The sequence below is a fragment of the Corapipo altera genome, unplaced genomic scaffold, assembly GCF_003945725.1.
Source record: "Corapipo altera isolate COAL_440 unplaced genomic scaffold, ASM394572v1 61, whole genome shotgun sequence".
NCBI classification, from domain to species: domain Eukaryota; kingdom Metazoa; phylum Chordata; class Aves; order Passeriformes; family Pipridae; genus Corapipo; species Corapipo altera.
The window spans coordinates 2,078,469-2,099,108 of record NW_020884910.1 but is presented as its reverse complement, the minus strand read 5'-3'; the positions used below and the strand labels follow the sequence as shown (position 1 = coordinate 2,099,108).

The 20,640-nt window shown below is 40.1% G+C and overlaps 1 protein-coding gene across 29 annotated transcripts in view; it reads left to right on the top strand.

The window, feature by feature from the left end:
* ZBTB20 (zinc finger and BTB domain containing 20) overlaps positions 1-20,640 on the top strand; it is a 502,167-nt gene that overhangs the window by 451,513 nt on the left and 30,014 nt on the right. For all 29 annotated transcript variants that reach the window (XM_027653343.1, XM_027653327.1, XM_027653324.1 and 26 more), the window contains one exon: positions 17,011-18,618. In XM_027653343.1, the coding sequence (XP_027509144.1) occupies positions 17,031-18,618 (1,588 nt within the window). In that variant the 5' untranslated portion in view covers positions 17,011-17,030. The remainder of the gene's footprint in view (positions 1-17,010; positions 18,619-20,640) is intronic.

Sequence of the window (20,640 nt, the reverse complement as noted above, 5' to 3'; positions counted from 1 at the left end):
TCTATGATTCTATAAATATGAATAAACTGCAAAGCCAGGTTAGATGCTCCTTTCACACTGAAAGTGTGGGTTTTTTTCAGAAAAGAGGTTTAATAACAATTTCACCATTAATATTGTCCTGTCATGAATTATTGAAATTTAGTTCCCAAAATATAGAGTCCTGCAAAAATTTGGGGAATGGTAAGACCTCTTGTGGTGTTGATCTCTGTTAGTTGATTCCATGTGCTTTGAAACCCGGAGAAAAACTTCCAGTATTTATGATGGGTTATGACCTTTATCAGGTCTGTATTTGTTTGGGATGGTATGCATATAATTATTATTTGGCATGCCTTTGCAAAATAGCGATGCCAGTTTCTCACATGAACTAAAATGAGGCATGATGAATATTTACTGTATATTTACTATAGCTTTCTCTCATGTTCTGTGGTATTTTTTTAATATTGCCTCAAGACTTACTGTTGGAATATGTTCCTTGACATGAGAGATTAATATTTTTGGCTCCCAACATTTCAAAAAGGCCTGTCATTACAAGTTCCTTCTCCATCACCTGTGGCGATGCTTTTCTTCTTTGGGCCAGCAACACTTCCTGTTCTTCTCTCTTCCTTCTGGACAGTACAGCATTGCTTCTCCTCTCTTGCCCAGACTATCATGCTGCCTCTTCCCCCACAGCTGGGCAGATTATTTCATTTTTAAAGGACATTCTTCATTCTGGTGGAGAGTTTTCTAGTGAATGGCAAATAATATAAAAATACTTAAAAACTAGCATTAGATAGGAAGTTTGGGAGAAATTTTTGTTGAAAATATCAGAAACACCCAGAAAGAGCTAGCATGGTAGGGTATATAAATTCTTAGGAAAATGCACAGATGTACAGATGGTTTCATAAGGCCTCATTCGTGTGTCTGGAAAAAAAGACTTGGATTTTATGGGCCACCTATTCAAATCAGTTTGAAATCTTCACTGACCATTTTGCATACACAGTCACTAGTGCTTGGCAGAAAACAACACCACATATTTTTTATGAGAATTATTCAGAAGCCAATCTACTTTAAAATATCAGGGTGCTTTTGGAATGATTCAGATCAAAATACTTTTTCCAAGCATAGGAAATAAAAACTCTATGATAGCCATCTGCTCTTCAGCTGTAAAAGGCAGAGGTGAAGAAAGCCTAAGCAATAGTATGAATGCCACTCTTACTGATATGAATGCTTAGCAAAAAAAAACCCCTGAAGTCGTATGTGACACTCAGTTTAATTTAGGGTTTTATTGTAGCATAGTATGTTCTACATGCCACTTATTCCAAATGAAATTGCATTATTTCTCACACTTGTAGGACTGGGTCCTAACATTCTGGATTTGAGCATTATATTTCCAGCACAGATGAATCCTTGAAGCAAAATCCAGAACCTCGGATGCATTGTGTCCAGTTCCATCTCTTTCAGTCTTGGGAAATGCTAAGTCATGCAATGCGATTGGAGAAACAATCTAGGGGAAGAGGTTCTTCCTGAGGTAACTTTTCATGGAGGGCTTGGCAGATAAAAAGCACCACTTTGAATTAATTTGGAATTAAGCGATAGAGTGAGCTGATAGAGCTCCAGCTGAGTTATACCTCTAGCTACTCAGCTGTCACAAACAGATGTAGCTGCTTACCCAGAAGAGAGGTGTTTGTGCAAAAAGCCGCAAGGACAAGCACAGGTTCTGGAAAGGTTACAAAAAAACAAAGGAAAGCTTGTGAGATTTGTGCTATATGCAGTTTTTCACTTATTTCCTTGCTTGTGGACAGAGAATGCATAAAGTTGGTAGGGTTCTTGTTCAAAGGCTGAACTGCCTCAGGTAAAGCTTCTGAAGATTTTGCTGAGAGGAAGAAAGTCATTAGGACTTGGCTGTATTTAAACTGAGTTGATCTGTATAGGCCACTTATTTCAGGAGCATTTCAGAAAGCATCTATAACTATATATGTTCTGCAAGTACCAAGAGATAAGATCATTTTGGCAGAAACTTTCTCAGAGATACAATTAGACAAAAACTTCATTCAAGCTCTAATGTATGCATCTTAACAGATGTGTCCAAACTCAAAGGAATCCCACGGGATTAGTGCAACTGAATCTCTTTGTCTCTGTTGATAGTTAAAAGAGTTATTCTTAGATATTGGATGGTCCATCTGTGAAGGAATTTGTTCCAGACAAGACAAAAGCAACATCTTTGCAAAGAGTTTCCATGGGACTGAGAGACAGGTTGGACAATCACTGGAAAAACTTCTGAAGCAATTTTTATGATTTTAGAGAACACAGAATTCTTGCAGAGACCTGAGATTCTGGTGAGGAATGAGTTGAGAAGGAAAGTAAAGTATGAATATTTTTTGAAAAATCCGTTAAACAATCATTGGCAAGATGTTGAAATAGGAGAGGACTTTCTAAGGTTATGTTTTAGCAAGGGACCAGGGAGTTTTTGTGCATTAAATAGAATGCGCTTTATAAACACTCTCAGTGATAGACTACATCTGAACTTTTTGCCCCTACATGCTCAAGTAACGTGGCTGAGTTGGTCTAATTCCAGCATTTTCCAGCTTTCACAGGATGGGAACTCTGAAGCAGTCTGTTTTCTTTTTTTCCTTCTAAGTTATGATTTTTGTGGCTTCATAGCCTTCCAGCATGGCAGGGAAAGTCAAGAGAGGGAAGCTCATGAGGTTCCTGAGCTCCACGGAGCGTTGAGAGTGGATATGGAAACTCTGGGTTTCCATTTTCTTGAGCAACTAGAGGGACCTACCATTCTCTTCCCATGAATCTGCAGGTTTGATTTGCCTGGGGCTAATATAGAGGCTAGATGGATCTGAAGGTGGTTTGGCCTCATCTTTACCTTTTAGGTTTCCTGTATTCCTCTTTGAGGTTCTGTGGCAGGAAGAGAATGGTTACATGCCCTTATGGTCTTCCCTCTCCCTCTGGAAATATCTGGCTATGATTCCCTAGGAACTGCTTTGGAGCTTTCAAATGGTTTCCACTCTCAGTGAGGAGAAGAGGGGCCGTGATTCTAGCAGCTTCTTTGTTTATAGTCAGACAGTATGTCAATAGTAATTTCATCTGTGTTTTTGCTAATCTATGTATGGTATGTCTTAGCTAATGCTGAATATTTTTAGGTTGTTTTTGGTGACCTAAGAAATTATGTATGTTTAGATATCTATTTTAGATGATATAATAATAATGATACAGGCCTTTTCTGTAGAAAGCTAAACTGAAAGCAAGGGTACCCATAGTTCTCAAATACTAGTGTCACAACACTTAATTTTACTTTCATCTTGAAGAATATTTGAAATTTTGTTTAATAAATGCTTTGCTTTTTAGTAGTTGTAGGTGGTTTCTATGTCCTGTACACTTATATTTCTGTTTGTAAAACTCTCAAAGAAATATCAGTCAGGAATTACTTGTTTTTTCATAGATGCAGATATATGTTGCTTGAGTTGTGTAGAGACAGAAGTAAGTACAAGTACAGCTATACAAAACTATAAGCTGAGCTCACCCTGCCTCTGTTGAAAAAGTCATCGCAATACACTGAAGAATTGGCAGTGTAAAATGTTGTAGTACTGATAGGAACTGGTCTCTACATTCCTAATCAGTACACTAAGTGAGTTTTGTCAGGTTGGTCTCTCGGGCTTTTCTTCTCTTGAGAAATGACTAATAGCATCTGGTACTTCAGTTATGAAGTCAGTGAGTATGTTTTCAGAAGCAACTGTGTGACTTTGGAGCCTAAGTTTCACTGATGCATAAATCACATTTCTAACACGTAGACTCCTTTGAAAGTTTGTCTAATTATCCTAAATGTTGATTTTCTTATTTGATGACCCCTTAATACTGGCTTGATGCTAGGTTGTCAGTTCCTGTGTTATTCAGCGCTTTTCCTACTGCTCTCCATTTAGAGAACTCTCAGTGATAACATGTAATATCAGCTTTGGTTTAAAACTGCCATGCAAGTATGTAGCTTTCATGATTTCAGGGAAGAACTTGAAGATGTGTCTGCAGTGTATCTATTCTTTCTAAATAGCAGGGAAAAGGATAAGGCTTATTGATCTTTACAGTTCCATAGCTTCCATTCTTGACGTGACTGAGTTGGTAATACTGTGGTGTCTCTGTTTCTAAGTCATGCTGTAGCCACCAAGGCATGCTTTAACTGTCCAGTAAGATATCTGCAGTCTGAGTTTACTTGTTCACGTCTTCTGAGTCTACCTCCTCCAAGATTTTTATTACTGTTCTTTAAGTTGTGAGTCTTCCAAGAAAATCCTTATTTTATATATTGGATGAGTGTTTCAACAGCTTCACTCATGAAATGAGAAAGGACTGATGAATACTGTACAAATATCTGTCACTGTTCAATGTGTGAAGATTTTCCAGTACTTTTTTGTTATTGGGCATTTTGTTCATGTTTTTTGTTTCTGTAATGGGGGTTTTGTGTTTGGTTTGGGTTTTTTTTTAACAAGTCTCCAGAGCAGCACTTTCTTCTTCTCCTCTTGAGATAGCTTACCTTCTTCCGTCATACTCCCTTTTGAAAATCAAAGCAATAATGTCAATTCCACTATAGAGTTTCTGTAACCTCTTTAATTACCTTTACTGCTTTCACAGACCAGTAGTCTAGCTAACACTCTGAATCTACTGGTTGCCTACTTAATCTATCAATCCACATAATCTACAGCACTTCCCAGGTACCACTTGTTCCCCTGTAAACTTTTTGTCTGATATGTTTAAATAATGTTTTATTGCGGTATTTATCTTTATGCCTTTAGTGAGTTTCTCTTTAAGTTTCCTCTTTACCCTATGTAATCTTTGTTTTACATCTAGCCTGCTACAGTTTATGCTCAGTTCTATTAGTGTCACTTGGGCATGATTTCTATATTTGGAGAATACATTTTCAGCTTTAATGAACTCTTATACCTTGTTATTTAACTATTGTAGCATTTTCTACTTCCTCAGCTTTCTGTTGTTGTCTTTGGGTGTGCATAGGGACTCTATTAAAGTATTATTAAGGCCACCTCCCTGCTGATCTTACAGATTTTACTTCCTTATCTTTTCCTTTCAGACCCTTTCTAACTTCCTCTTCTTTTTTTTTTCCTTTTAGTATTTGTTCTTCCCAAAGTTGCACATACCAAAACTGTCACTTTATGTGATCTGCTTGAAGGATGTCAAACAAAATCATGACAATCATTGTTATTTTGCCTTAGCCATACATGCTACTGCTGTCATCTCCTCTATCCTAGTTGGGTGAGAAGACTAAACCAAATGCACCATTTTGCTAATATAGTCTACAGAGGGGCACTTCAGTGTTTGACAGGTGACTCTTGTCTGAAGGATACTGAAGCAGCTATATCTACATCTCCTTCTATCCTACTGTGGGTTGTTAAAATGCTATGTAGCTTAGTGCTTGCATCTCTCCCAGGAGTCACGTCCCATGGTTTGAGAAACATTGACTGGTGCATTAGTTGCCTGGTTTGTTGCAACTATGCAACTCCAAAGTTACAGGTGTAAAGACCTGCTTGGTCACCTTCTGCTCCTGTTCACCACTGTGATCTGTTTGGCATTGGAGCTTTCTGCTCTTTTCCTCTAAGCTTCCCTAGTCACTTCCTCCTCTTTTCTCTTGTTTGCCTGTGGTGGAGTAGCCGTGTAATCTCTGTGCTGTGATCTCCCTCAGTAACTTTAGAAAAAGGTAGGGCCAAATCAGTATTTGAATAAGAGAAAACCAAAAACAATTCTTGCCTTGTTCTCCACTGAACAGCTGAACAAAGAGAGCTCTTTCATTGAAGTCTTTTTTGAACTGAAGCCTTAGCGTGGTACTGGGAGAGAACCTGAAACATAATATCGAGGTGCTGTTTAGTACCTCCTACTAATGTGTATAAAGTGTGCTAGGAGATGTTGTGGGGGAAAGTCGTTGTATTTTCACAAGAAATGTGGTGTTTGATCTACTCCATAGGTGAAAGTCAGTTGTAAGCCTGTCAGAATGTCACTAAACTTCATTTGCATCGTGGTGTTTGCCTTGCAGACCACAGCGACGTGTTCTGGCTGGCACTGTGCGTTTGGATTCCCAAGGACGTCAATTACATTGTTTCTAGAGGGGATGCCATTGTGCCATCTTTGCATTTATGTTTTCTGTGACAATTTTCATTGTCCACAGAGTCACTTATAAGGCTAAAATAACATGAGATCTGGTCTTATGTATCTACCACTCAGGAACTAGAGTACAAAGAGAATTCAAGATGTCTAGGTAATCTGACAGCTCTATTAGCTCCTTGAGGAATTAACTGCACCTATGAAAAAAAGATAAACAAATCCTAGAACCCTTACTCATCCTAGCTTTGTTTTATTAAACACTGAAAGGATCTCTGCCTGGCTGGGATGTGCAATATATACTCTGTATCAATCTGTGACGTGTATTGAAATGCTGCTTCTTGAAAGCCCACGAGAGAGAAGTAGTATAAATTAAGAGTAATCTCACAACAGCTATTTTTGACTTCTTAACCAGTGAAAATGTAAGTGTAGCAGTATTGTGCATCTATTAAAAATCTTGAAAGGCTCTTTATAACTAGATGATAGGCGTGATAACGTGTAATTTATTGATGTTACACAGATAGAGAAAAAATCCACAAAGTAGCAATTTTTGTGTGAAAAGGGGTATGATAGAGGAAATAAAAACAGAGAAAGGGGCTTCTCCCCATAGTTCCTTGTCTATGTGGGCAACCATGTCAATTTTAACAGAACTACTTTGTGTTTTGATCCTATGCCACATTTCAAAACAGGGCATATTCCCTGTATTCAAAATAAAACTCCCAGATACTATCTCTGATGTTCTTAGCTGAGTAGAGGGTAGAATGTGCCTGAAGGCAGACCTGAGAAATAACTCTTATGCACTGCATTAGTATCACCTGTTGGTGTCTGTATGCTTGTGTATACATGTAATTCCAGGGCCTTTTCCCTGAGGGGTAGTGAGAAGTGTTGGAACTGACAATGTACATTTAATGCTAGAGATCCATCTGATGATATCCACCCACCCAGCAATGCTGTGTTCTTGTTTATTTCCTTGATTTATTAGTTTAAAGCATTCTGCCATACATTTCTATTCCTATCAAAACTAAGTAGGTGATTTTGGAAATAAGTCTGTTCCCAGGGATTACAGAGCACAGAAACTTTCCCTGTGGCCTTCAGCATTGTTGACATGAGCATGTGCTGTTTCCCACTGATATTTAAATCTGAATTATAAGCAGGCCTGAACACTCATCCCATAAACTCAAAATAAAGAAGCCACAGTCCAAAACAGTATGAATATTTGTCTCACGATATTTCTAAGTTGAAATATTCACCCAGTTGTACTAGTTGACAATTACCCTTTCACTAGCAGATAAAAAAGATAAATGGAAAAAATAACCAAATAAAATCTAGCGTTTTCATGTGATAGCTTTCCTCTACTCAGGGCTTAGATAAAGTCACTGGAAGAGATAAAAGAATCCTTTTGTCAGCCCTGAGGACTGGCATTTAAAATTTTTCATCCATCCCTTGTTTCTCCCATCAACCAGTAGTTTTGTGACCAGAACAAAATCTCCTACATGGAAAGGCCTCTCTCTGGAACCATGCAGGATATAAGCAGTGCTCTTCTGCAGGCAGCAGCTCTCCCACAAAACTCAGACATATCTGACTGCACCCTTCTCCTAACAGACTGCTACAAACACTCCCTGTAGAGGATTCTAGCTTGAATAGAAACCCTCTAAACAGGTAATTACCTTAAGAGGTTTTAATCTATATTTTCCTTTTAACCAAAGCCCACAGGCTTTCAGGCTTACTGAATTTAACCACACTCAGGCTGATAAGCTTTTCCTCCTTGTCTTTCTGCCTGGGGGAAAAACCTAACAATACAGGGCGAATGTGAAAGAGTTCATGGAATAGCAGTTGTCTCTTTTGGAGACATGTTTTAATATATTTGCACCTATTATCCTGTTAATTCATTCCTTCTCCAGACTCAGCTCCCACCTCCAACCCCAGCCCTTCCTCCTCCCTAAACAACATTTCTGAGAGAGGGTATAAGTTTATACAGTTCCCCCACAGCAAGATAACCAAAAGCAATCCTTATCCACTTTCCTTATGGGTATTCAGTCTGAAATACACTATTTAGGATTTAAACAAAAGCCCTTAAAGCAGGTGAAGGTATTCTTAAGGACTAGAGTAATCTTTTAATCAGGACCATAGAACAGCAAAATAAATCACCTTGTTTGCCTACATTTTCCAAAAAGTGATGGGGTTTTTTCCCAAGAAGCATCCCCCTATTCTTTGTTTGGGGAGTGCTCACACCATAACTCCACCAGCACTGCTGGCCCATCTCACCCCTTCCCTATTCATTGGCTCTCTTGCTGCGGGTCTACCAGTGCAAAATGCCCTCTGAGTAACAGCACCTGGCACTGTGAGGGGAAAACTAGCAATAGATGCACCTAGATTTTTAAAGAGCCAAACTGCTATAAACTTATAACCAATTAAAACAGTTGGACCATGCTGGGGCTTGGCAGGATCGTACATGACTCCCTGGGAACAAGAGAGTGTGGTTGAAACAGTTTTCACGTAGAACATGAAAATGTTCCCTGCTGAAGAAGGGATGAGCGTGGCCTCGTATTTCTTCCTAGGAAATGGTGCCATCATGTGGCCATGTTGTTTCTCTGTTTCCAAATTTAAGAGGGCAGTTGAATAGTTTTCTCCCTTTACATTTTTTAAAAAAGAGCATTAAAATGCTATTTGGCAAGCTTATATTTTGTTAACATAAATAGGTTGCAGCTGGCTGGGGCACAGGAGTTACCACCCTTGTAATGATATACCCAGTCTGTTGAAATCCCCGTTAATGCAGCTGTGATGACAGCTTCAGTGGTTCTTCTGGTAATGTCATAGATGTTGCTTGGAGGTGCTGTAGGTACCTACAGGAGAGGTATCACCCATCAATGTAGTCTGTGTTAGGGGGATACCATGGCATGGCTGCAGCAGCACAAGGTCTGAAGACAAAGTCTGAGAGAGGACCTGGGAAAAACTTTGTGTGTGTATATGTGTGCCAGTGTTCAATGTGGAGTTATGTTGGACTGGAACCCAAATATGTGCCTAGGAATAAAAAATGGCTTTTGCCTATACCATCTTTAAAGTATCTTTGAAATTCCTAAAATAGCAAGTATACAGATTGGACTGAAAGTGGGAAAAGTAAATACCCCGGCTAAAAATGTTACTAAAAATGTTGTGCTTCTCTAACTTAAAAATAGCTGAACATGCTGTAACACTTTGAAGGCTTTGGTCACGACACTGCTATGAATTGGAGCAGTTTTTACCTGGCGTTTTATGGTTTTAAGTTGGATGCTGACCATGAAGAGGTATAGAGGAAGTAAAGCACTAAACAGTTTGAGAAGAAAACAACTTTTTGGTAATCATGGAGAACAAAATCTGAAGAGAACTGCGGAGATAATTCTTGGTCTTTCTGTAGTATTCTTTATCCAAGGAATGCAGAACAATTTGTTAGGATTAATTAAGGCAGGCAGTCCTGCAGGATGGGATGAGTGATGCCGTCTTTGTTCTACATGTGGAGCAAACTGAGGCACAGACATTGCCTCCTGTGGATTGTAGAGCAAACAGGATTAGTGCTGATGGACACCTCTCGTGGTCTTTCAGACGAAGCACAGGAAGGTGACTCACTGCCTGCTCCTCAAGCCTGTAGGTGGAAATAGAGGCTTTTATTCTTGACATTGGGGATTTATGCCCACTGGATATAGAAGCCATTTATGTACAGAACACCTATGGTTTAGTCTTCAGTTTTATGTAAAATGGATATCTCATCATTAGGTAAATGCTAGAAAGGACAGGGCAATTAACTGAATAAATCATCCATAGGAAATTTGCTGAATATTCTCCAGTCTCAGAAAAAGTCTATTTCTTGAACAAAGTTTAAGCAAACTCTTTCTTGTTTGCTGTCTCTTCGATATGTTTTATCCTTGGAGAATAAGGTTCTGTTTGTGTGTGCGTGCGTTTATGTCTTTCAAACAAATGTAGTTATTAGCGATGAAATTTAGAGAAGTTTGACAGCTTTCAGAACGCAGTGATTCTTTCTTCCATAGAGTGTATTACTGACACATTAATAGATGTTGTACTGGTAAAAATACAGTACTTCCTGTTAAATGTAGACTGCTACATATTTTGATTCTAACAACAATCTGGTAGGGTTAGGGCAATTTGTGTAGTGTCATCTGGTGTTTGTTTTGGATAGATATTATAGAAGGAGATACTGAATTTCAAGATGTTCAAGCAGATGATTGGGTGAAAACTCCAGCAAACCTTTAAGGCAACAGAAAGCAAGGGCTACTCCTGGTCAGATCTCCTGCTGAGGATACAAATGTTCTTCTGTGTTCCTGAAACTCTATATAAGCTTTTCCTCTTGCTTAGAATGAGGCCAAATATTCCGGAGGATCAGTCTGAGCAGGAGTGACTAAAATGGCCTCTCCACTGTCTTTGAGATATGCTGAGAAGTCAGACATTACCAAGTTTTCAGGATTTGAGTTCTGGTCACTTCTTCGAGTGGAAGAAATGTTGCCCCACTAAATTGGTCCCAGAGGGTTAGAACATGATGCAGAACTAATTTTGTGTATGGAAACACTATATAAAAATTTTTGCTCTGTTAATTCAGTTTTATTTTAGAGTAACTAACTTTAGGACAACAGAAAATAAAGCTTTGTCAATTGGGATAAATCGGGCCAATGGAGCTGAAGAAAGCACCAATGGTTACGGTGCTAAGTTTGGAATATAACACAGTAATGTATGGAAATGAAAAAACTTCCTATGGAAATTTTGGGGCTATAGTAGTTTTCATATGTTGTGGTGGAAATGCTGTATTTCCACTAAACTGTTGTATTTTGCAAGAGTTGAGATTTTCATCCCAACTTAAGGATTCTTTACTGAGATATATCTTTCTTAGGGCAAATCTGTTTTGATAACAGGATTTTGTTTGGTTAGTTTATTTATTCTGTAAAGTTTTTAAAGAGTATCATATATGATGATAAATAGGCAACTCTTTCATTCACCTCCCTTAACTAGAGTACTTTATCCACTGTAGGGCTGCATTTTAAGTGAAAGAATGACAAATTGGAAAGGAGATGGAAGAAGATAAAAATGAGGGGAATACCTATAACCAGTGAGAATGATTTGGAGACCTGAGTTTGTATTTCCTAGAAAAGACAGGTCAAAAGAAGAAAAGTGAGGCACCTTCCAATATATGAGAGAGTCCGATAAAGAGAGAAGTGGTCAATGGTTCTCTCTATCTACTGGAGGAAATGATGAATAATCATTTTCAAAGTTAAATACTAAGACATCTTTCTTGCTAGAAAGATAGCAGACAGTCTGTCTGGGGAGGGAGTGGAAATCCCCACAATGTTGATTTTTTTGCGAACATGATACACAAATTACTGAAGAGATAGTGTAGGTAAGTTATTCCCACCATGAGAAAAGGGAGTAGACTAGATGACAATGTGAAGAACCTGATGCATCCTTCTGATACAAACAGAAGGCTGTGGTCATACAGCACTTGGTGTGAAGACCAAGGATTAGAGATTTCCAAAACCACCCATGGTAGAGAAAGAGAGTGGGAAGTAGATGATAATGCTTTTCTCCAGCAGCAGTGGGTTAGTTAGGCTTGTTGTGCTCCCAGGAACTAGTGGCTGGATTACTGATGCAGAGAGAAACAACTTCAGAAGCAGGAAGAAGGCCTACTAAGCCTAACTTCTGCATCTTTGTCTTAGCCCAGGGTGTTCTCCCAACTAGAGAGGCACTTGTCATTTTGATATTAAGAATATAAAGTTATTATGTACAAGATACAATACCTCCAACTTTTCTGCTCTCTTTCAAAGTGTGTATTCTTAATGCAAGGGCTGAGAAGGTTGTCAGGAAGACAAACTAGGCAAATATATCAAGCTAGTTCTAGTTGATCTTGTCTTAGTACCAGTGAGATGGGTTGTCAAACAATTTTCTAAATGCTACTGCAGAAGATTGAGGCTAAAACTTAATCTATATGTCTTAGCAAACCTACCAGTTCTCAAGGATATGACAATTATTCTCTTTCCCTTGTAAGTATGAAAGCAAGACAGAGTCTTTGGGTTTCACTCTGCTAGCAATTCCTGTGAAAGAACACACAGTAAGTTTCCAAAAAGAGCTTGGATTCCAGTGTCCTAGGCAGTTTTGCTTCAGGTGCAGGCTATGCACCAAGCTACTGCTGAGTTACAGTAGCTGTGGTGGATTCATCATCAGTGTGTTTCTAGAAATGGTAGTCATCAATGAGCTTTGAGATACTGTGATTTTAAAGGACACTAGAGAAAGTCAAAGTCTCTGATATCCTTCAGGTACGAACATTAAAGCTGTCAGCAATTGGCTTTGCAGAAAGGGACATCTAGTGGCCATACCAAAAAATCCTTTCTCGATGCATTTTAAAATGTACAGCATAGCCATTTGTGTTTGGCCTTCAGTCTTCAGTATTCTGTACATCTTTTTAGCTCTGCTACATCATGTGTTTGCTGGGGGTCATTTTTTATGGTTTTGGCAAAAAAAAAATCACTTTTGCAAGCCGTAACTTTCTAGTTTATGTAGGTCTGTGTACGGTAACCGTGGCAAATAGAGAGCTGCCTCAGGCCATGCTCGATGTACCTCACTGCAGCACTTCCACATTTTCTATAGCATCTTCCAGGAGTCCACTGCCTGCTGTTTCCTTCTGCCATTGCCTTCCTCTTTGGTACTGTACTTCCAGAGGTTGTCACTGTTATTGTCATGGTAAAACCTACTTTCTTTTGAATGCCCATAGCATAAAAGTCAGCAGGAGGGGTGGATGAGATTCAGGGAAACACTAATCTAAGCATTCAGTCATGTATTACACAACAAAAGTTTTTTTCCTTTCCCATCCACGTTGTGCTCCTTCTTACTAGTTGAGGATGAATTCCATGCATGTTTATGTGAATAGCCTGACAGTTTAATCGGTACATTTGCATACGGGCAAATGAAGCTTTTTTCAAAGTTGCACAGTAATATGTTTCACCTTTATGCCATGCCAGCTTCAAATTGTATCCCAGGAGGATTTCAAATGTGCATAATCTGTGCAGTTGTCTGGGCTTTTTTTCTTTTCTTTTTTTTTTCTGCCTTTTTTTTTTTTTTTTTTAACTGCAAATGCCTATTCATTGCCCATCTGGGTAAGAATGGCCTTTGCATTTTCACACCCATTCTTTCCTATATGGTTTGTGAATACCCCTCCAATCAGAACTAGCTTCACAGAAAGGGGACAAAACCATTTTACAGGAGTTTCTCAGAACAAGTCCATTGGGATCTCTACATCATGTTTACTGGACAAAAAAAAAAGGGGGGGATACTTAACAAAGACCACTTGAATTCCGCAGAAGGGTTCCCACTGTCTCGAGTTTAAAAGAGTGGCAGGCCTGAGAAGAGCCCGAGACAGCAGTCTTTTTCCTGAGCCAGGCATTCTGTGTGGTGACGAGTAGGTGAGTGTGTATAGCTGGATCTTGTGAAGAGCTGACACGCTTTCTGGCTTGTCCAAGGCTCTAGTAGCCTTTGTCAGAATGTGGCATTTACTTAGAATCAAACCTGCATTGGCAAGTCCACGTTTTATGGGAAGCATCAGCTTTGGACTTTCGGCTTTCAACCACAAAAATCTGTACCCAGTTTCCTGCAGAGGGAGAGGATCTACATGGGACAGCAGGTTTTGCTACAAACCAGTCTCTGGAATTTGTTAAAACTGCTCTTCATACTGCTGTGGTTTGTGCAATAGTGTCTCTGACAGTATTGCAAATTATTTGATTGCCTGTACTTTGGATAGATATAGTTTATAGTGTTGAATGTCAAGGAAGATGGCCTAGAATAATCATCCTCAAAATCTCTATTACCTTTCTTTTCCATTTGTTGTGTCTCTCTTCCACCACTCTTCTTGTTTTATCCTTAAGGAGTAAATTTCAGTTGTTTCTCAGGTGAAGAAGTGGTATTTGTTCCAATTTCACTTGAAGAAGTAAAGGAGGAAAGGAATTTTTTTTTCTAAGGGCAAACTCTGTTTTTACTAACAGGAACAAAAAAAGCATTCCATACCATTTATGAAGTGACTCAGTTGGTTTTCAGATCAGGTCCTACACCACAAGGTGCACCCTAAATCAGCTCCTATAGGAGAGAGGAGAGATATTCACATCACTCTCAACAATGCAAACAAACCTCTTTTCTGTGCCATGATTAAGCCCAGCTGCCTGATTTCATCAAGCAGTCTAACAACAGAATACTCTATGGCTACACAACTCTTGATTCCCACAGCCAGGACCTGAGAAGGGCTGTTGAAACTTATGGATGAACCTTGCCCTTCCTCCTTTCTGTACATAATTTGTGGGTAAGTGGCAGAGTTTATTTTCCCAAGAAGTCATCCAGTCTCATGATGCGTATTGCACCTTTCTGGAAAGGACTTGGCCTGAGGATGCACTTTTCAGAGTTCCACTCACAAAATTATTTTATCTGCCAAGGGGCATAAGGGAAAAAGTAGATTACTTTGCACCTGTTCAAATCAAGAGACCTGTCTGTAGCCTCTCTGATATGTGTAGAATATTCCACACTGTGAATGTATGTGGAAAGCACGGTTTTTTGGTTATTGAGTTGGACTGCTGCATATTTCTTATTATCAAATACCTCATTTGACAAAGCAGAACATAAAGTCATGTTTCTGTGAAAAGACAGTCCTAGGATCAAATCAAGTTGTCATTGATACTACTCAAGACAGAGATAAATGGGTAGCTATACAGTCATTTGCTGTGGCCTACAGTAGGTCTTGAAAAGATGTGTCATCTATTTATCATTAATTTTCCACCCTTCTGTTGCTTCACCAGAACAAAGCTTTTGCCAAGGATTCCGACTTTTTATGTAAATACATTTTGGATTCTTGTGTGATCTGACATGTTGGGAAGGGAAGCATCCTGAACTGCCCTGTAAGCATTTGGAGAATTACTCTGTCTGGAAGAAGGAAATACATCTCTTCTGTACGTTATTTTGTGTAATAATAGTTGCAATGTATTTGAATGCCTAAGATGTTTTTCCAGTCCTATGGTCAGTCTCATCAGAGGAAGAAACTCTGGTTTCCTGACTAAGCTTATGAACAAGACAGAAGTATTTCACAACCTCCATCATACTGTTAGTAGTTTCCTCCTTGTTTCTGCTGTGTGAGCATCCCTGCAGTGTGCTAATCACACATGGCAATTAGTACCCTTCTGGTACTGGTTGGTTTACATCTGTTAACATCAGACTTCTTCAGACAGCCAGGCCCATCGTGATTTCCAGTTCCTGACCTTTGTGCTTCCCTTTTATCATTAGCTACTTCAGAGAATTAAAACAACCACCTGTGTCCAAGATGGTTTCTCTTTGAACCACCAGAATAGAGGGTGCTTGAGATGTCAGAAGTGAATAAATGGGAAGGAAAAGGCAGAGCAGGGAAGATGTCACATTTTCCTGCAAATTGCAGTGAATAGTGTTCTAGTGCCCATGTATGAGATGTAAAGCACTTCTTAGGGTGGACTAGAGAGATGTTGCTGGGTTAAAAGGCACTGCTTTTGATGCTATCAATGCTATTTATTTGCTCTGTATATTTCTGTCAGACAATGACAATAAGATAGTTTAATTTACTCGTGCTTGCTTACCAAATTTTCCTTTTGTATCCTCACACATTGACAAGTAATTGTGGCAAGAGGGGTTGTAGCTTTAGGTAGGAATATTCAAGATAAAATGTCTGTAATACTGGTGGTGATTTAGCATTACTTTTCTCTACACGCTTTTCTAGGAACCAAGGTGATGTACGTGCTACAAATGCTAAGAGAAGAAAATTATTAATACTATTTTGTTTACCATTCCAAAGGCAGTTGGTTCTTCAGAGTTAAAAGGTGAAACAACAGTTTCTGCCCATCAAAATCCGAATAGAACTAAAAATGGTAAAGAACAGGAAAGGAAATAGAAAAGCATTAAAACCAAAGGAAGCAAGATGAAAATAGGGAACAGTGGGTAAAGAGATTAAGAAGTTACTTTTCAGTCACTTGTAAAAGTTAAATTTGAAGATTATATTGGCTCTGTACCCAAATTGGTTAGATGCTTTTCTAAACTGTTCTCTATTTAGATTATCCAGCCAAACTAAGACAAAATCTTCCTTGGAGTAAATGTCTGTAATTTTCCAGTTTCTGTCAAGTAAATAACAGCAGGAGAACATTTGTTTTTATATGATGGCATTCTGCTGCAAGTCAGAACTTGGGATATGCTAAAAATTAAGGGGACAGCTCATGTTAACTTCTTGCTTTGGGTTCTTTCAGAGGACTGTTTGTTACTATTGGGTAGCAAATGTTCTAAACCAGAACCCAGACAAAACTGTGCGTGGGATTTTAGGAACATTTACAGCCTAAATCTTGAACCAGATTTGGATTTTACAAAGTAACTGCCAGTTTTTTTCACTGTACTGTGAAACATAGGATCCACATTCCTTAAAATACCAATCTAGATAGAAATCACATTTTCATATATATTCTTTGCATTAACAACTTGGGGTCATTAAAGTAAGATTCTGATCTCTTCTGGCATGGGTCCACATCCAAACAGTTTAAAATCCAGCTTTAATCCATGTGCTCAGTGTTTATAATTGGCTGGCTCTAAGCTTTTTAAAGCCAGAAAAACCAATAGGCCCAGTAATATGATTGGAATTTAGGCCCAGCTACACCTGTCTTCATTTGCTTTTGCCCAAAAATTCAGGACTTGAGCATATGCAAATGAGTAGCAAAATTTACTCCTGGCCTTATAAAAATGATGTCTTCTTACCAATGCCCTTGAATGTGATTTTTTACAGTGCAGTCACTTTTGTTTACCCAGTGGGCAGTCACCTTTGCCAGTGCTCTGACTGTGGCCCTGCAGAGGACAAGACTCAATCTGTTCTTTTTTTTTTTCTTTTTGTCTCCTGCTTTCCTCCAGGTAACATCAGTTGCAAGGGGATGACAGAGCGCATTCATAGCATCAACCTTCACAACTTCAGCAATTCTGTGCTCGAGACCCTCAACGAGCAGCGCAACCGTGGCCACTTCTGTGACGTGACGGTCCGCATCCACGGGAGCATGCTACGCGCCCACCGTTGTGTGCTGGCGGCTGGCAGCCCCTTTTTCCAGGACAAATTGCTGCTGGGCTACAGTGACATCGAGATCCCCTCAGTGGTGTCAGTCCAGTCTGTGCAAAAGCTCATTGACTTCATGTACAGCGGGGTGCTGCGGGTCTCACAGTCAGAGGCCCTCCAAATCCTCACAGCTGCCAGCATCCTGCAGATCAAGACTGTGATCGATGAGTGCACAAGGATTGTCTCGCAAAATGTGGGAGAGGTCTACCCAGTGATTCAGGATTCTGGCCAGGAGACACCCAGAGGAACACCCGAATCAGGCACCTCGGGGCAGAGCACCGACACAGAGTCTGGCTACCTGCAGAGCCATTCACAGCACAGTGTGGACAGGATCTATTCGGCCCTCTATGCCTGTTCCATGCAAAATGGCAGTGGGGAGCGCTCCTTTTACAGTGGAGCTGTGGTCAGCCACCATGAAACAGCCCTGGGACTCCCCAGGGACCATCACATAGAAGATCCCAGCTGGATTACCCGGATCCATGAACGGTCGCAACAGATGGAGCGGTACCTCTCCACCACTCCAGAGACCACACACTGCCGCAAGCAGCCGCGCCCTGTCCGAATTCAAACCCTGATGGGCAACATCCATATTAAGCAGGAGATGGAGGATGACTATGACTACTATGGCCAACAGAGGGTGCAGATCCTTGAGCGCAATGAGTCTGAGGAATGCACTGAGGACACTGACCAAGCAGAAGGCACTGAGAGTGAGCCCAAAGGGGAGAGTTTTGACTCAGGCGTCAGTTCCTCCATTGGCACTGAGCCTGATTCCATGGAGCAGCAGTTTATGGCTGCTCTGGGCCGGGATGGGCAGCAAGAACCTTCTCAAGCAGATCAAAATGACGTCCCTGCTGATGGCACTCAGCCGCAGCAGCAGCAGCAACATGTAGATGCCAACTCTTCCTCACCAGAGAGAAGCAATGACGTTGAAATGGACAGCAAAGTGCTCACAGTCAATAACAGCACCGAAAAGGGGGCTTTGCAGCCTTCTGTCAACACAACTGTTGCCCAACCATTGCCAACCACACAGATCTACTTACGCCAGACAGAAACCCTCACCAGCAATCTGAGGATGCCACTGACTCTGACCAGCAACACTCAGGTCATTGGCACAGCTGGCAACACCTATCTGCCTGCCCTTTTCACCACGCAGTCTGCTGGCAGTGGCCCTAAACCTTTTCTCTTCAGCCTGCCCCAGCCTTTAGCTGGCCAACAGACACAGTTTGTGACAGTGTCCCAGCCTGGCCTGTCAACCTTTACTGCCCAGCTGCCAGCCCCACAGCCCTTGGCCCCGTCTGCGGGCCACAGCACAGCGGGTGGGCAAGGCGAAAAAAAGCCTTACGAGTGCACTCTCTGTAACAAGACTTTCACCGCCAAACAGAACTATGTCAAGCACATGTTTGTACACACAGGTAAGAGCACTTCCCTTTGGCTTATATATGAAGCCAGAGAAAGTCCTTTACAACCATGGACTTAGAGTCTATTTGCCAACATGCCAGCCCCCAACACAAACAGAAGAGAGGGGTTATCCAGGGTGTCACCAAACACTTCCCAAGCTTACTGCACTGAAGTTGAGCCTCTGCAGAAACATACAGATCTCATGCAGGGGCCTAACTGTGCATGGTGCAGAAACAAGCTCATTTTAGTTGGAGTAAAATGTGCCCTGCATCTGTCCAAGGAAATGGTAAGCATTTGTTGTATCCTGCAAGGTGACCAGGCAACCTTAAGTGGAGGTGGTGTGAGGAAACTGTAATAAGTCATAAGAAAAACTGTATCTACTAAGAAAGGGCATACCCCTGTAGGTTTTAAAGCTACAGGGGTTTAAGCTCAAGTGATGATAATTGGCATGAGGTTAGGGCAAAGTCATTACTGATGGAGCTGCAGCAGTAGGACCAGACCTGGATGTTACGCACATTGCCACATATTTTCTTGATCTCACATATTCCTATAAGAAAATAAATTGGGAGTTTTGTAAGGAAGGAGGGAAAGAGGTCTTTCTGTACTACATTGAAACTGATTGCTGTAATCCCTTCTCTCTTGGAAAGTCAGATAATTCACTAGCTGTGAGTACAGAAACATAGGTTTCAATGAGAAAATTTTGAAAGAATATATGTAAAACGCAACAGAACACAACATCAGCACTTTTTTGTTTAAAAATGCAGCTGCTTTAGTATATGGTTTATGAGCTATTGAGACAATATAGGTAACCATATTTTCTACTGAACCAAAACTGCCTTTTCTAGCTTTCTCAAGTTATGAGACTTCAAAGCAAGGAGATATATGTATCTTACATGGAGGAGCTATCATGAGTTCAGGACTAAATTTTGCTTGCTTTAGCCCTCAGCTCTTTATGACATTGGAGAGAAATTCTAGTTTAGAGAAAGAGTAAATATTTCTTTCACCAAGCAGTGGTTTTGTTAACATCAGATCTTAAAATAAATGCTGGGTTTGTGATACGTGGAGTAGAAACCTGGAAAAATTACCCAAAGTATGGGAGGAATGTAGGTCATGCCTCTCAGTTGTATGCAATAGACTTCAATTCCATGTGCGTATGTAAACTTTTAACTTCAATTTACCTATATTTATCACTTAAATGAAAAACTGCTCTAGACATCTGAGGCAGACATGTACGTGTACAAAAAGATCAACATTTCAGGACTGGTACAAAATGTATAATTGCAAGGATCAAGAGTCCTGAATCCCAAGATTACCCTTTGTATCTGTTTATGTTCTTCATCTTTCTGTTATGGATGTGTAGCTAAAATATTACGTACATAGTGTTGTTTTATTCAGAAAAATATCTCCTTCAGAACACATTCAAATATATCTCCTTGCATCCTTGGTCTAAAAGCTAGAAAGGCATTTTCACGTATAATTTCACTGAGATTGGGTGCTTTATTTCTCCTACCCCCAAGCTATTCACTGCACTTTTTATTTGGAGTCAGATAAAGAGTAGTACTGGAAGACCTGACCTTAAAACATTCCTAGCTATTACACATAATGCCAACCAAGAAAATTGATAGGCATCTCTAATCATTAATTAATGTTATATTTGTATGGGTCTGAGAATGCCCAGAATAATGAACTGTGGTGGCAAGGAGAGATTTGGGGAGATAAACTATTTCAAAATTCATTTAGGAACAAACTGGCTCCTGGAATGTCTGGGAGAATAATTACACCTCAACCAACAGAGGGCTGGGTTTCAGAAAACCCTTTTGAAAATAATCTTTGTATGTGCAGCCTGAGAGATAGGATGTCTGCTACCTTGTGTAGTGCTGGACAGGATCATTACAAAAATGGAGAGCAGGCAGCTGTTCCCACTGTCGGGGTTATTTTCCCTTTTCCTGGTCAAAGAAGCCAGGCAAAGTGGCTCTGGAAAAGATCTACAGAAAAAGGGAAAGATTTAGGACATGTAAATGTTTGAATTAGTCTTT